This window comes from Meriones unguiculatus, chromosome 19 (genome assembly GCF_030254825.1).
Source record: "Meriones unguiculatus strain TT.TT164.6M chromosome 19, Bangor_MerUng_6.1, whole genome shotgun sequence".
NCBI classification, from domain to species: Eukaryota; Metazoa; Chordata; class Mammalia; order Rodentia; family Muridae; genus Meriones; species Meriones unguiculatus.
The window spans coordinates 51692643-51710971 of record NC_083366.1 but is presented as its reverse complement, the minus strand read 5'-3'; the positions used below and the strand labels follow the sequence as shown (position 1 = coordinate 51710971).

General features: G+C 39.7%; 1 protein-coding gene across 5 annotated transcripts in view; it reads right to left on the bottom strand.

The window, feature by feature from the left end:
* Positions 1-18329, bottom strand: part of Fars2 (phenylalanyl-tRNA synthetase 2, mitochondrial) — a 416134-nt gene that overhangs the window by 324361 nt on the left and 73444 nt on the right. For all 5 annotated transcript variants that reach the window (XM_060372570.1, XM_060372574.1, XM_060372572.1 and 2 more), the window contains one exon: positions 12535-13166. In XM_060372570.1, coding sequence (XP_060228553.1) covers positions 12535-13146 — 612 coding nt within the window. In that variant the 5' untranslated portion in view covers positions 13147-13166. The remainder of the gene's footprint in view (positions 1-12534; positions 13167-18329) is intronic.

Genomic DNA, 18329 nt, shown 5'->3' with positions numbered 1-18329 from the left:
ATTATTACTATTTTTACATTCAGATCATAATTTCTCCCCTCCTCTCCACCAAGTTCCTCCCCTCTTCCCACCCCCACCCACTCCTCCTCTGTTTCTCTTCATAAAAGGACAGGCCTCATATCAATATCATATCCCATAGATATCAATCAAACATTGCATATCAAATTGCAGTTAGAAAAGGCACCTCCCCTTGTATTAAGGCTGATCAAGACAACCCACTATGAAGAAAAGGGTCCCAAAACCAAGCAAAAGAGTTATAACTCTAAGAGTTATAGGCTCTATTCCCACTGTTAGGAATTCCACAAGAAGACCAAGCTACACAACTGTAACATGTGTGCAGAGGCTAGTCCCATGCAGGCTCTCTGGTTATCAGTTCAGTCTCTGTGAGCCCCTATGAGTCCAGGTTAGCTGACTCTAGGTTTTCTTGTAGAAGTTCCCTGGACTGCTTTGTTCTGCTTTGCAGAATGGGCAGACAGGGGGGTTGAGCTCCCCCAGAGACCTGTTGCTTCCTCTGGTCTCTATCATTTGCATAACAGTACTTCTTGCAGACAATATATAAGATAACTTTTGCTAAATATCCCAAGATAGCTTTTGCTAAAACAAATATTTTCATCAAACTCTTAATAGTAACACCTTCTCTGATGAAGGTGCTCTGTGATTGCTTCCACATGGTTGGCCCTTACTACACTTGCTCCTCTGGAAGGAAAAATAGCTCAAAGAATGTCTGGCCAGAAAAGCAGACAGATGAACCACCATGGATTTAAATGTGTTAGCTGCCATTTTTTGCAGTTCAGTTTGGCAATCTGGAGTGAAAAAGACACCCAAGAGCTGCACATACTAACTGTGGCTCTGTTTGGGATTCCTGTCAACAGAGGAATCACAAAGAAAATAGTCTGGCACCCTCAAGAAACCTACTAATCTAATGGGGACACCAGGGATATGAACAATGAGATTTTTCAAGATATTAAATTACACAATGCAGCCGGGAGTGTCATGAGATCATATGCATAAGGGTCTCAGGCTAAAGGGCTATAACTTCTATCTCACTACCATCAACAATGCATTATTTGCAAAAGCCCCATGGCATAGAAAAGACTGGTCGAATCAAATGTGTCTCCAAATCCCTCTACATCTTCCAATAATGGGGTACTACTCAAACCACATGAGCGATGGATTCCTGTGATCAATAATTTCACTATCAGAGAAAAATCTAAGCAAACATCTGGGTAAATGGAAGAAAAACTAAAGACAAGCTGTTACTAGTAAGTGTGTCTTTGACAAGAGCCCTGCCTAAAAGATTTTTAAAGAAGAGATCAGAGAAGTGTAGTCACTGTAATCTATCAAGGCGAAATTAAAATGCCCTCAATAAAACTCCTCCACATGAGGCTATTAAGGAAACCCAATAACCACACAGTAGAGAATAAATAACCACTACTCACTGAAAGACAGAAAAGTGATTTGGGGCTGAAAGCAGAAATAAAGAAACTACCTTTGTCTCACAATAGGAGTGGCTCACAGAAAGAAGCCGAAGAATAGGAAGGTCCTAATGAACCATCTGGAAGGAAAGCAACAGCATCGAAGAAGAAACTGTCTAATAATGATTGGCAGTGGCTTCCTGCAAGAAAGCGGAGAGCTGTTTCTTGAAAAATACACACTCCACTATGCTTCAAATGAAGGGTACCAACTCCACTTGAACTCATGACAACCAAGGGAAACAGCCAAAAGAAGAATGTCCTCCACACACTCCTACCTACAGAATGGCCAATGAGCATGACCACTTTTTAAAGGCAGTGAGTGGTATGTGAACTGAACGCTGACATGTTGATGAAGTGCCATTTGAATAAATGTGTTCTGGCTAAAACTTGCTCAGAAGCTTTCTTTGTACACCTTCACATATCTCTGCTATGAAAGCATTTCTTTGTTTCTACATCAATATTCTTTTTTTAATTAAAATTTTTATATTAATTATTTACTTTGATTTATACACTTATATTAAAGTATTAATTACTTCCTCATAAGTTGTATCTTCATCTATTAAGACCTAATATTTTATACCTGACATAAGAGTAAGAATTTTTAAAATATTCTAAGAACTAAGGTAGGCAAGTCTTTGTAAATAAACAACACTTTGTCAGATGCAGGTATGGATTTAAAATTCTATTTCTAACACTGATAAAAGAAAGTAACCCAACCCTCAGAAAAACATCAAAGACAAAAGCAAGCAAATATAATTTTATAAAACTTGGTGCACTGCTGTTGTGGTTTCAGTTTTCCAATAATACTTGGACTGACAAGGAAGAGGAATAATAAAACAGATGCACACATTATTACATACAGTAATTTTAAATTGTGCACTTAACATGGTTTTTGAAGCTGATTAACACAGAGTAGCAAGTCTCTTCAAATTGGATAAAGCTTGGAAGCAGTGATGCATAAGTGCATGTATGGACAAAATCCTAAGTACAGCTGCCTCAGAGGATGCAGGGGGATGCAGACAAACTTGTGAAATGTGCAGACTGTACAGTCCTGAGTGCTATAGAAACTAAGGCTGTCAGTCTCCTCCACAACTCCACAGGTCACCAGCACAGACCACTGGCACAGGAAACTGGTCAACCTGGCTGCACAGAGCACTTTCAAGCATAGCTGGAAACAGAACAATTTTGAGCACTGCTCCAGGTATATATTTTTGATTAATACTTTTAATCATATTACATTGACCTAGAGTTTACATGACAGACTTTACAGTGGATCTGTCTAATAATGAAATTTGACATTCTGTACAAAATAGGTTTAAGCTACAGAACAATGATTCTCACATTTTTTGTCTTCAAATCCTTATATCCTAGGAATCATAATATTCTCTCCAATGTGCAAAGACTATAATGCTTATCTATTGCATTTATCCCTTCCTTCTGATTGATCATCACTGACCTGCTTTTTTTAATCACGTCCATGAATTTTTTTCATACTTACATTAGAGTTATTTAATTTGAAACTTGTGTCTTATACAATAAGGCATATTCTGAGTAGCTATAAACAGATAACAGTTTAGTACAGCTCCAGTTGTTAGAATCCTTCAAGACAACATCAGTAATAAAGCCTCATCACTATGGAGAGATGTACCCAATTCATTTTATTTATTATTTCTCCTCTTGATGGACATTTGAGCCTTGAATAAAAAAAGTCAAACCATGAAACATGAAATTGTTATTTTCATAGAAAATGACCAAACTGTTCTGTGCAGTGGTGGGAACTGCACTTCCTTTCAAAAAGCTGAGAATCCTATGATTTCACTCAACACTGGCAATCACAAAGATTATGATCTGCTTTTCTACTCACATATTTCCTAATCAAACTGTTGGTCAATCATGTACCATGTTCTATCAAGAGTTCTTTATGATATTCACCCTTTATTTTATTTCTTAAGGCATAGTACATCGTCAGAGTATGAAGGTAAGTAAATGTCTCGTGTTTAAAGAAGAAAAGCCCTTGTGTGTGTACTTACCATCCACACTCACTTTTAGAAAGAACTTTAGCACTGGAAACATGGAAAGCCTCGCACCCAAGTCTCATTACATTGGGTCATTCCTCAGGTGGAAAACAATTCTTTTGGTTTGTTTATTTGTTTTCTATTCTCTCAGTTTGGTTTGTAACTTCTCAACATGTACCTGAACCCCTACCTAATATATTGAGTAATCATGTTCCCTCTTTCAGCTTTACACAAATGTAACCAACTACCAAAGTGCCTACAGCTTCCTCTTACTTATTGGTCAATATTGCGTCTCCTATTCTTTACTCTGGCAGAGTTGTGACTTCACTACTACAGACACATCATCCTGCAGACAATCAAACCAACATATCCCAATTTAGTTCACTGTTACTGCTGCTGGTAGAAATTGGCACTCTTCCAGCGTTCATCTAATTCTAATAGTTTTATTTTTAAAATTTGGTATCTCCTTCCTGTTAGATGAGACACACTCAAAACATGGAATGAATTCAAGTACAGGTCTTTACACTTTCAGACTTATAGATCCATGGTCCACAGTCTCTTGAACTCAGTGTTGTTGAGCACTTTCATAAAGAAAACATTTCCACTGCTGAAAAGTTTTAATGATGCCAACATCATTTTTTTTTAATAAATGCAAGGTTTTCAACCAGACAGGGCTTACCCTGTCTCTCTTCAATCTAATATGTCCTTAAATGGCCATATGTGAAGGCTTTTATGGCAAATTTTAATATAATCAACTTTAACACTCTTTTCTTTCCATGAGCTTTTTCCTCAAAGAATCTCACATTTCAGATATTATATTCCACCAAGGTAAGAATAATGACCTCCAGTATTTTCTTCCACATTTTTAAAAGATTATCATTTCATAAATGGATTAAATCACTCGGGAATGAATTTCGTATCCATGAGAGACTGAGATCAATTTTCCCATGGATAACTGTCTCAGAACAATTACAACAGTTTATCTTCCCGCTTTCGTAACTTCACTATTTTGTAGGTTTATAAATAAGTATGATTATTTCAAATTCTCTAACTTTCTGCTACTGCTAAATCATCTTTACAACCATAAATTGTATGTCTTAGCATCAAGTAAGGCAACTGGACCTTGAATTTTCTAATCAGTCATTATTCAAGTTCTTCAATACCCAGGAGACACTGTCAGATTTACACAGTAAGACAGGAGAATTACTATCTTCATGACATTGTTTTCTCACTTATAAAATACTTTTATGTGGTATATTGCTTTTATTATATGTTTAACGACATTTAATCATTTTGCCTATAACTATCTTGGGCAGCTTATACAGTATTTATATACAGGACTTCAAAGTTCTAACTGGTACTGTGAATGGAATCTTTATGCTATTACATTTTGTATTTGTGATATTATCATTCTCCGTTCAGCAGGGGCCTGGAGTTCAGCAGGGGCCTGGAGTCCAGCTTCCAGATGGTAACAGGGGTTCTGTTCCTCTCTGGGGCAGCTAGAATACCTTACGCTGAGTCCCAAGTGCACTAAGGTATGAAAAAGTTTTTCCAGAGTGCTACAGTTTAGCTCTTTTAGCATGAGGTCACCAGTGGCAGTGGAAGCTCGACATTCCAAAGCCTAGGTGATACCAAAGTGTTACAGCTCTTGGTCAAGCTGCTGTGCTGAGCATGGCAGAGGTGTGGGCCAAGGTCCATGTCCATATGACTTGCAGCTAAGACACAGGAATGGCGAGGCCCAGGCCCAGTGGGAACCAACAGAGGGTAAATGCAAATCTCAGATGGTCTTGAAGTGAGAAAGCTCCAGCCTTTATTCATGGGAAATCAAGGGCAAAATAAACCCTGGACAGAGGGAAGGATTTCGAGGGTGAATGATTTGATTCGCTGGGGTCAGGGGATCAGGGATACTTAATGGTCCTATCACAAGAAAGAAAATGCAGTGCTTAATTAGCCTTTGGGGAGATAGGGTTCTCCAAGTACAACTGAAGTTCACTGCTGGACTAAGATCCTTAGTAAGGTGGGGCGTTTCTAGAAATTGCTACAGCAGTTTTCTTATCAGGGGAAGCTTCTGGCCTATAATCTGTCCTAAGGGCTATGTGACCTCCTAACAAGATCTGGGATCGCCCAGATCAGGGGAGACTTTTAACACCCTCCTCCCCCCATTGAGAAAAGGGAGTCTATCATAAAAGTCTGAGCACAAATAGTTAGCTATCTGGAGAAAACCGACTTCAATCTTCTCCAGCAGAGCCCCACACTTGTGATAAGAAATACTAATGTTTCTACATTTTCCTTGTACCCAATACCTTACTGAAGTACCTTCCTATTCTGAGTAGATCTAGACATTCTATTAAACTTGCATATGCACAATTATATCATATGCAAAGAAAATAGCTTTATCTCTTGTTATCTAGGGTTTCTACCCTCTTTTCTCTAAGATTTCTTTTTTCTTTCTTCCTTTTCTTCCTTCCTTACCCGCTTACTTACTGACTTTTATTATATCAATGGGTGGATCCATGTATAGGGATGTGTATGTGAGTACAAGTGCCCAAGGAGGCCAGAGGCATTGGATCTCCTTGGAGCTGGAGCTACAGATAGTTGTTAGCCGCCTGACATACGCGATAGGAATTGAATGCATATCCTGTGTAAGAACAGTTCGCACTCTTAACCACTGAGCCACTTCTCCAACCTTTGGGTTCTCTTTTTTTTCCATATTTGGTGGTAGTAAGGACTGAAGGCAGGTCCTGAGGTCCTCTATTTTACTGTATGAGGGAGACTTTCTAATTTACTAATGAGCAGAATCAGGAAAGCAGGTGACTCTGAATGGTGGCTACTTTTGATAGAAACATGTATAATGATTCATTATTAGTCATGATGGATGCTGCTAATGCCTGACAGACATCATTTGCAAAGTTCAGGAAGTTCTTTTCTATTCTTAGTTTGCTAAAGTTTTTACCATGTGTCATTAATGGCATTAAATGTATTTTTAATGCTATCAGATAATTAAATGTCAAATTATTTTCTACAACTATTGAAATACGCACATGCTTTTTTTTCTCTTTTTATGAGTTAATATGGTAGAACATAATATATGTAAACAATAATGGAACACAATATTGAATTAAACTTGTAAATACTTCATTCAATAAATGTTTGTTCATTAAAACAGAATTACTAGTATCGTAACAGTGAAACTTCCAAATTTTCCTTTTCATTTAGCATGAATATAAACAGGTATAACCTCATAAAATGAGCTTGATAAATGTCTTGTTTTCTCCTGTATGAAACTAATATTAAGTCTTTTATTATTTGGTAAAAGTTCATGTATTAAATCACATGGAAAATGTAGAAGTTATCAGAATTATTTCAGATTTCTATTGTGTGTCATTTATACTCTTTTCTTTAATGTACCCTCCCTTTTAAAAAGAATTGGTAGTTACCTTCGCATTAAAGCAGGCTGAGCCAATGTCTCTTGACTGTCTGGTCTCAATGTTTTCTGTGTTTTAGTTTTTGCAGTAGATGAATCTTAAACACATGTTAACACAAAAAGAGATGACTCCTTAAGCACACAATACTCAAGTAAATTACAGTTCAAAACCTGTAGTGGATGTTTTGATTTCTTTGTTATATAAATATGTTTTTGTTTTAAGCCCAACTGTGGGATATGGAACTCCCTTAGTTTGTCCACAGCAGACAATTGCCTTGTGTGGGATGTGGTCTTTTGCCAGATGGTAATAGCCTTCTGCAACCTGGATAAGGGCATGGTCTTTGCTGAGTTTCTGAGGACTCTGAGAGGGTATAAATACGAGAGCCCAGACAGAAGCAAGGGCTTCGAGGAGACGGACAAAGAAGGCTGCTTTTTCATCCTGCTGCACTTGCCATTTGCTGTTACTGGACTACTAGATGTCTTAACAACTGAGATTAGTATTTTCCCAAAGAACCTGACAGCCCTAATCACCCAGAACTATGTCTGAAATGGTCTACATCCCCTTTTCCTTCTAATTGTCTTTCTCTCCCACCTAGGGTTGGGGATATGGAAGGGAGGTAGAGGCTTAAAGAACTCCAAATAAAATACAGTTTAAAAACAGCATCTATGGGCTAGAGAGATGACTCAGCAGTTAAGAGCACTGAATGCTTACCCAGAGGTTCTGAGTTCAACCCCAAGCAACTACACAGTGGCTCCCAACCATCTATAATGGGATCTGATGCTCTCTTCTGTCTGATGTTTTCTTCTGTCATTCAAGCATACATGCAAATAGAGTGCTCATATACATGCATAAATAGATGTTTTTTTTTTTAAAAAAAAAAAAAACAGCATCTACAAAAATCAATCCTCTTACACACACCATAAAATGTCAAAATCACTATTACTATGAAGAAAAATCCCAAGCCCTGTATTTTCCATACTGGTGTTTCAATATGGATCTCCAAAGTAAAGACTTTATAAAAAGATTAGATTTTCATCACATTTTAAGAAGAAACACCTTATCTTCAGGTGTTTCATTAGTATTCAAATTTCTAACCACCTTAAACACTGCTTTCCTTTTTCCCTAAAAATGATTTCCCTTCATAGGATCTACACATCAGGATCAGATGAGCCGAGCAAACCCTGCCCCCACCCAACATTCCATTTCCTAAAATGTTGCTTCTTCTGCAATTTGCTTGAACTGGGTCATTCTTTATATTGAGTGGCATTTCTTCCCAAACTAAAACAAAGGGACAGTTCTTAGTTTCCAATGGATTGTAAAGAGATTCCATCGGTTTACTCCACATAGACCTACACACACACAAAGAACACACAAGGAAACAGTTAAGAGCACATGAACCCCTCTCCACTCCATGCAACAAAAGAAGTCCACTGCCAACACTGTGGAAGTTCTGAACTGTACTTGAGAATGAGTTTATGGAAGAGAACAGTAGTACCTGGAAAGGAGACCTTCCTAAAAACATTGCTCAGAAAGAAAAATTTGGGTTACCAAATTTGCTAGAAGAACTCTGACATGACATACTGATAAGATTGGTAAGACTGAGCGTCAGTGATTACCACCATCCTAAGAAAAGAATTCGTCAGGGGCTCAGAAGGTAGCTTGGGTTGTAAAGTATTTGTCATGAAAGCACAAGGACCTGAGTAAAACCTAGGCATAGAGCTCACCAGTTATGCTAGGCTGACTAACCAATGAGCCCCAGGGATCTTGCCTACTCTGCTTTACCAGCACTGACATGTCAAGTACATGAGACCACATCTGGCTTCTATAAAAAGCTAGTGTAATTGGTACTGGGAATTGAACTTCTAGCTGTCAGGAGTGACTTCCTACACAGGGATGCTCTTAGGAGAACCCTGCCAACTAGTTTTATCTGGATGTTGAATGGTTTTTAGTTTTCTTTTTTATTTATAGCTTTTTATTAATTATATATAAATTTCACATCATGTACCCTCATCCCACTTATCTCCCCAACCCTTCATATCAACACTTTGCCCTTGCAACATCTGCACAAATAATAATAATAATAATAATAATAATAATAATGATAATGATAATAATGTCGAAAAAAGGAATCTTGTTGTGGAAGCTGTAGTGTGTCCCACTGTGTTCCACAGTATATCCTTTTGTCTATACATTTTTACTTGCAAATGTTCACTGCAATGGTCACTGGTCTGCTTCAAGGCCTCCGGTTTCTTCTACACTTTCAATTCTAGATCCTCCCTGGGACTCTTCTTGGATATCCTGTTGTTGCCCTGTGTCGTGGAGATCCTGCAGCTTTGGATCTGGAGGACTGGATCTTTTAAGCACTCCAGAAGTTCACAGAGGCGGTAGATGTTCAGTGGGAATGGGTATTACCTAAGTTGGTCAGTCCATGCCAGCTCTCCTATGCTCAAAACACCAGGGCAAGTTCTGCCCCAACTATTTCCTTCAATGCAGCAGCCAGCAAGGGGAGAGGCCAGCTCTCCTACTGTCACATCCCAAGGGCTGGTTCACCTGCACCTTTGCCACCAGGGCCAGCTCTACTGTGCTGCCCAGGCAATGTGTAGGGGCCCCTTGAGTACTGCAGCTGGCAGGGGGTAGGGCCAGCTCGCCAGCTCTTGTGACCTTGCAGCCAGGCCTCTTACTTACTGCAGGTAGCAAAGGGTGGTGAAAGGGAGGTGGACATCTGGCCTTACTCACACCACCCAGCCACCCCACGGCAGATGAGTGGCAGGGTCAGCTCTCCTGCAATGACAGCATTGGGATCAGCTTACCTGCACCCCCAACACCAGTGCCAGCTATACTAATGGGACCAAGCAAGGTTCCAGGCCCACTCTTCAGCAGTAAGGGACAGGGCCAGCTCCGGTTAGTGTTGCTGTTCTAGTGGCCCAGTTCTTCCGCAAAGACTTGGGAATATCTAGAACTGTACACCTATCTACCTTCTATTTTTTGTTTAGAACAATTTGGCAAACTAGCATTTTAAATGAATACTGAATTAATTTTTATACAACATGTAAATATAGATGACACACAAAATTCTTAAATATAAATCATGCTTGTTCTGACTTCTATACCGTTATTTAGTCTAAATAATCCACACGTCTCTGACTGATATCATTTAACATCTTTGACCATGATCATGAATTTGTCAAACTCGACCTTTTAGTCATCAGTGTTGCTTCATATATCAAGTTTATAACAGTAGGCAAATGAAAGTTCATAATTCATAAGGCTTCTTAGATTATCTATTTTAGGCTTTATCCACATTTATCTTTTTTCTATAAATTCTACTTCTGATGTTAATAAGGCTACATCTGACACATGTGGGGAAGCATTTGCTAGACAAACCTTCCTATCCTTCACCCCTCTCTCTACTGGGTTTTGGTTCCAGGGCCTCTGAACATCCAACCTGAACATGCATTTCTATACCTGCTTTGCTTAACTAACATTGGTGTGTGAATATTGACACATTAGAACTCATACCAAACTTATAATTTTGACTTCCTTTCTTTTAGTCCTAACTTCTACATTACTCCTCTTTGTGTATTCTTTTCTTCCTCTATTCACTCTGAAGGCATAGGTGAAATTCCAAGCTTTACTTCAACAGAGAGTAAGCTACTTAGTATTTCTTTCTATCCTTCTTCTGATTCACAGCTTTAGCAGCCTTACCTGCTAATTATTCCTCTGAAAGTGTTACTTTCATTTACTTTCTTCAAAGAACAAAGGGGTGTTTTTCAATGATTTCTAAATATGCTGTCATTGTTCATTAATTTCTGTTATTATCAATATTTTTCTCTCTACTTTCTCTTCTTGAGACAGGGCCTCATTATGTAGTCCAGGATAGCCTCAAACTTGAAATCCTTCTGCCTCAGTCTTGCAAGGGCTGGGATTGCAGGTTCATGCACTACAACCAGCATCACTATTTCTTTTACTCTATAAATCTAATAACTTGTTTTTTACATGTAATAATGAATACAAAGATTATTAAATAGGAAAATAAAACAATATAGTGTTTTGAGTACTGTACACACATCTAAAAGAAAATTTTAAAAGTCATATTCATAGAGAAAAAACAAAAATGAGTCAAACCACTTTTCCTGGTATTAAGAGTAGATACGATTCAGAAAGAAAATTTCAATGGAAGATAGGAAATCAGAAATGAACCCTTTCCAGTGCTCACCATTGCTATATCAAGCTTGCCTTGAGTCATGAACAGGAGTGACTGACAAGCACAGAAATGAGCAGTAGCTGAAACACTGGCCTTAGGAAACCTGCCTTCCAGTTGAGTTCTGTAACTGACTGTTGTGCAATCTTGAGCCAGTCACTAGACTTTTCCAGACTGTGAAGTGAGATAATCAATCTAACTCTTAAGTTTTTATTGAGAGGAATAAATGAAGCATTGGAAATGGAAGCACCTTGCAACTTGAAAGGAAGCTAGTTACATACGTATGTAGGTGCATAACTTATTAAACAATGACCCAGAAAGCAGTCACAATATCAGACTAGACTATCTACACATGGTGCCTGGAAAACTGGACTGGATTACAACAAACATAAACCAAGAAAGGGCTATTTTTATGTGTGCCTTTCACTGCTACCTTCATTTTGTACCCTAAATTTCCTCCCCAATAATATGTCACTGTGGGTCTCTGAGCCTTCAAGGCCTCTCCTCTATCATGACATACAGGCTTACACCTTAGCGTGTTCTTTATTACTTTAACAGGGTAAGCCTGACTGAACACCTATCCAACGCCATCCCCTAGGCACATCACACCACTATTATCATGGCTCCCCTCACAGATGAATCAGAAGAGGCATTCTATTACTTTGTCATACTCCAGGCTCTGACTTGTCTCTTTTCATTTCCTTTAGGTTCTCTCACGTATCCATATCCTTTCTTACAGTTATTATTACTACCTTGGAAAATAATAAGCATCCCAAGAACTAGGAATGTCCATCTGTGATCCCTAAATCCAGCACTGAGCCAACTTTGAGAAAGGCTCTCCTAGGGGAATGGCCTGAATACCAAACAAGCTCTGTGCACCCAAACACAAACATCCACACTAACAAGTAAGACACCTCCCACCATCAATGCCAGGAAAGAGAGGCAAGAGCTTAGGGACAAGAGCACTGCTGATGGTACAAGCTGGAACAGCACCAGTCACGCTCAGCACAGGAGATCATTACTCTCCAGCAGCAGGAAACAGCACTAAGTTCCAACAACACAAATGGAATAACCAGCACACGGGCTTCAGCATTCTACCTTCACTCAGCCTGAATTAAAGCTGAATCTGAACCACTGGCCAGCTACAAGTAGTAAACCTGTATAAAGCAGACCAGTGCTGAGAAAATGGAACAAGAACAGACAAGTACAAGAGAAAGACGTTTTGTGAAGTCAACAGTTTGCAGCAGTGTGAGGCAACAAATCACTCAGACACACTGCGCCTTGGAAGGTCATCACAAAAGACATCAGGAAAAACGAACAGGTCACTAAAGGAAATGAAGATCAAGAACAAGACTCCTTGTTTCACTGATCACAAGTCTCCAGTTACAGCAATACAAATGTTCTTCAACAAGACTCACCTCATGTTTGGAGAAGAGCCGGACCCCCTCCAGCTGGTGGAAAACTGGGTAGTGCTGGGAATCGATCTGGTCACGGCGGTACACATCACCCACCACAAGGAAGGCATTAAGTCCCGCATGCAGCAAGTCCCACTGGTGTGCTGACGTGTGTGCTCTCAGCATGTGCTCCCGATTCAAGTAATAGTTGTCCCCCCTCTTCCTGCTGGGGTGGTCTGCTGGGATTAGCAGGCTGTCAAAGTTCTGCCAGGTAGTGACCACGGGGGGCAGCTGGTCATAGACAGAGAACAGAGGGGTCCTGGATCGCCGCATATACTGCTGGTAGAAGTGCTCCTTCACCCGCTCCTTGATCAGCCACAGAGGGTGGAACTGCTGGTTGTGCAGGTTCCTGCCCACCTTGGAAAGGACCTTTGGGGTGAGGTTGCTATAGTCATCCTGAGGATAGGATTTCCCCAGTAGCTCCACCACACCGCTGGGAGCGCCTTGGGCAGCAAACTGTGACGTGGCAGGCCTTGAGCCCCAAGCCCGATGCTGATGGCATCTGCAAACATGACTGACCTTCCTTACCAGGTAGGTGTGCGCACAGGCAGCTCTGATGAAGGCCAAACAGACCATTATAGAAGCTCCTCACAATTCTGGAAAAAGCACAGAAAAAGCACAAGTCAAGTTCCATTCTGTAGACAACAACAGATGTGTCCATGAGTTCTCTCACTACTTTCCTAGTGACATACATATGTGGCCTGGCGTTGCCTCCAGGAAGACCAACTGAGAAAAATCTATTGACAAGGCTGCTGTAATTTGAATGTGCTCTCCAGAATTCATGTTGAAATCCCGCTGGCATCTAACAGAACTAAAAGGTACAAAGCCACCATGGCTCGGCCTCTAGAACACAAGGGTAGGTTAAATCGAGTGGGAGTGGGCTCCTAAGGTAAGAATAAGCTCAAACCCTGTTCTCTCTCTTTTGCCATCAGATGATCCACAAGATATCTGTTCTTGTGCCAGTGCCTTCATTTTTTACCCCAAACTGCAGAGCTGTGAGAAACGAGTTTCTTTTAATGATAAATTACTCAATCTGCAGAATTATGTTATAGCAAGGGGAAAAAAAACAAACAGCTCCAGCTTTAAACCCTGCAGTCAGGAGCAAAGGCAGGTGGATTTCTATGAGTTTGAGGCCTGGTCTAGCACAGCAAGCTCCAAACAGGTCAAGGCTATATATATAATTTTTAATTCATTAATTAAAAGAAACAAGACTATGGCAAAGCTTTAGTGTTTTCGCACTAAGTCAGAAGAATACTGAAGGTATTGATCTCTAATCCCTAGGTGTGCTTCTCCTGTCATTTAAATCCTTTCCTCTGCAGAAAAAAAAAAAAAGAAAAAAAAGAAACAAACAAACAAAAAGCCTTCACCATGCTGCTCTGGCCAAACTCCTCATGAAGAAGAAAACATTAAATGTAACAACCTCCTTTATTTTTACAACATTCTAGCACCAAAAGAATGTTTAGAGGGACCACCAGCTCCATGGACATTCAAAAAAAACTGTATCTCCAAAAAAAATTTTTTAATTAAAAAAAAATTTTTTTTAATACAATCTTACAAAATGGCTCAGCTGATAAAGTACCTGTCATGCACACAGGAGAGCCCAAGTTTGGATCCCCAGTGTCCATGGAAAAAAGCTGAGGACATCCGCAAACATCTGGAGGCCACTGCTGAGTGTCAGAGGCTCACAGGCCAGCAGCCTAGGTGAACTGATAAGTTACAAGTTCATTGAAAGACACTGTCTTATAAAGCAAGGTACAGAGTGTGAGAGGCCCTGTCTCTAAAAGAAGGTGAAAAATGTCTGAGGAAGACATGCAATGGTGGTGTTGACCTCCACATGCATCGACACATATGTACACATGTACCCAAATGTATACATGCACACAACCACATGATCACATACACACCAATATATACAAACATATTTTTATTCAGATCTTCTGAATAAAATTACTACTTTAGATGGTTTCATTCAGTGATTAAAAAAATAAAAAGAAATGTAACAAAACTTTATACTAAGTAACAGGCTGTGCCAAGGAGGGTAGAAATTTTATCTGTGAATGAAAATCTTCTCTGCTTTTATTGGTCATGGCATTTAATATAAAACCATTCACATCATTCTATAATTGACTATTTTTCCTCAAAAAACACAAATTTTCTACAGCAATACACAAACACAAAAAGCCAAAAACACAGGACAGAATTTACTGGAAAAGTGACACAAAGATGACAGAAGACAGAGGACTGACAGGGTGAAAACAAAGATGAGAAATTGATATTGTAGAATTTCACAGTTAAGAGCCATCTCAGCAGTCATGTGGGATAGGTCATTGACCTCTCAGAACAGATGCCCAAACTCTGTGCCTGTTAGTGAAATGACTGTAATCTACTAACTGTTTATTCCTTACTTCAACAAAGGCAGTTTTGACTCCCTCAAGGACCACAACAACAGGTATATAACTGAAGATCAAAGTTGAAAATTCAAAAGTGATATAAGTTCTAAAACTTAAGTCACTCAAGTCTTTTGAATTTAGAACTTCCATTCTGAGTTACTTTAAAAATAGACAACTTCAAAACTCATACAATTTCACCAGGAATACATAACTCCACTGTCCACCAAAAGCCTACCTCACACATATGTGAACAACACCATTGCCAGAATCAAAATTACAAGTGGGAAGAACTTGTGAGATGCCTGTGCATGGAGCTGCCGTGATGGAGCAGCTTTCAGAAATGCCCAGGAACACCCTGGATTTATGCACCTGGCATCCTTTTCTCAGAGTTGCTTGAGTGGTTTTGGCTGAACTTCAACTGAATCTGTCTTCCCATCTAAGCTGCTCTGTCCCTGCAGAGGGTCTGATTTTCAAATTTCAGCATTCAGCCTTTCATCTCCTAGCACAAAGCAACACTGCCAGGCTGCTAGTTACCCAGCTCAGCCCTTTTGGCAAGACATAGGAAAACATTCCTTTCTTCCACAGGCATATGCTGCTATCCAAAGTTCAGGATTGCTAGAAAAGGACGTCTTTATATAGTTATTCATGGTTGCCAACTGTTTTGCCTTATCAGTGTCTGTCCTACACACGAAAAGTCCTTCCAGGTTCCCACAGATGAGCAGCAGCCTAGCATCCTATAACTGATCTTCTCACACACTGAGCCTGTCCATTAAAGTGTAATTTGTTGTCATCTTCATTTTGTAACTTTTGGTTCATCTGCTCAGCCCCAACTTAAGTCCATACTCCCATTCTTCATCCCCAAATAATTATTCATCTATTATCATCTATCAAGGAAGACAAATGACTGGGATTGCTTTCTGGCTTCTAAAATTTGAAAGTCTTCCCTCTGCTTCTACCTAGTTTCTCCCTAAGAAGTACGTCATCTGAAAAATGCAGGAGGTTCAGGAAGGCTTCCCAAGGACAGTGCTGTTCCACTTGTGCAGTATACTTGTGTGCCACCTTTTCTGAAGTCCTGGGTAAGAATCATTCATAGCCACTCATCAAGAAGGACACTAAAGCCCATACAGATAAACTAATTTACATAAATGACTTCACCCACCCAGTAAACAAAGTTCAGAACTCTAAGTAATTCAAGTACTTTTCAAAGTCCAAGTAACTTTAACATGCCTTTCCCATAACTTTAGTTTTACCCAAATAATTAGGACCAAACCATATATATATGAATAATTAAAGCAAATAAATTTATAACTTTCGATGTTAGAAATGAAATAAATATTTAAAGGAATGAACAAAAAATCCAAACCAAGAGCCAAATTGGCCTCTGGCTTGTTTTTGTACATGAAGCTTCCTAAAACACATCAGAGGGCATTTTTCAGGGTGACTTTTTCAAAACATGCATCCCCCAAAACACAAATAACCTACAGCATGATCTGATCCTTTATAGAAAATATTTGTTACCCTCTACTTTACTTAATTTACTGAGGTTTTATTTTTGCAGTTAGTATAATTTCCTTACTAAAAAATATATGTAGACAGTTGTCCCAGAAGCAAAAAGACACACATGGTATATACTCACTCATACAGACACACAACATAGGACAAACCCACTAAAACCTGTGCATCTAAAGAAACTAAGCAAGAGAGAGGACCCTAACTAAAATGTCCAATCCCCATCCAGAAAGGCAAAGAGGATGGACATCAGAAGAAGAAGAAAACAGGAAACAACCTAGGAACCTACCACAGAGGGCCTCTGAAAGTCTCTGCCCTTCAGACTATCAAAGCAGATGCTGAGCCTGATGGGCAACTGTTGGGCAGGTGAACGGAATTTTAGGTAAGAACTGGGAAATAGTAAGAGCTGGAGAGGACAGGGTCTCCACAAGGAGAGCAACAGAACAAGAAAATTTGAACACAGGGAACTTCCCAGAGACTCATACTCCAACCAAGGACTATTCATGGAGATAACCCAGAACCCCTGCACAGATGTAGCCCAGGGCAGTTCAGAGTACAATTGGGTTACATAGTAATGTGAAGAGGGACTGCCTCTGACATAATCTGATTGGCCTGCTCTTTGATCACCTCCCTCTGGGGGGGAGCAGCCTTACCAGGCCATAGTAGAGGACAAAGCAGCCACTTTTGATGTGAACTGACAGACTAAGATCAGAAAGGAGAGGAGAACCTCCCCTATTAGTGGACTTGGGGAGTGGCATGCAAGCAGAGGGAGGAGGGAGGGTGGGACTGGGAGGGGAGGAGGGAGGGGCTTATGGGGGGATGCAGAATGAATAAAGTGTAATTGATGAAAAATTTAAAAAATATATATATGTAGACAATACAGACACAGCAAGTAGAAGTGTAAGCACAAGTACTCAGTATTGACTTTAATACAAAGGACAAAGGATGGCATTTGAAAGAAAGGCGAAACAATGAACAGCTGGCAACTTTCAGAAATATTCATGTGGTTTAATCCTTAAGCCCTTCTCTTAGGCCCCTTATCATAAAACAAAAAGGTGAAAGAATACACATCTCATAAATAAAGAAGTAGTCCAGACCTTGTTCATAAGATACTCAACTCACTGCCCAATGTGTAAGAGCTGACCTGAAGCAAAACTGATCCAGAGACTTCTAGACATCTGTAACACAGTAAATAGCCATGCTGTTCACTGAGACTGAGAACTCAGAAAAAATGAAATTTTTGCTTGTTCAGTTTATTTTCTGTATGCTGGTGGGACACAGAGGTACTTATGACTCAGCTAGCTGCAATTTCCACAAAACAGTAAGAGATGCTGCTCAAAAGTAAGGTAAGAGATTAGACATAGAAATGTAGACCTTGGGGCTGGCAAGATATCTCAGGAGGTAAAGGCTCTAATGCCTTATGCCAAGCTGAGCGATCTGAGTTCCGTTCCCAGGACCCACATGATGAAAGGACAGAAAAGACTCCCAAATGTTGTCCTCTGCTTTCTATACAGGCATCACAGCACAAACATGACCCCACAGTGCACACACATGCAAACACATTAAAATAAATAAATGTAAAAATGAGGGGTAGGGATGCTGGAGAGATAACTCAGCAGCTAAGAATGTTTGCTGCTCTTCCAGAGAACCATACTTCACCCTCCATGGCAGGCAGCTTGCAACAACCTGTAACTACAAACCTGGGGAATCTGATACTCTGTTCTGGCCTCCAAAGGTACCCAATTACATGCAGCATACATTATCACAGACATACACACAAATGAAAATAAAGTAAATGCTTAATTTTTTTTAATGTAAAACTTGGACACAGCTGGTGAGAACGTAAATCATGTAAAAACC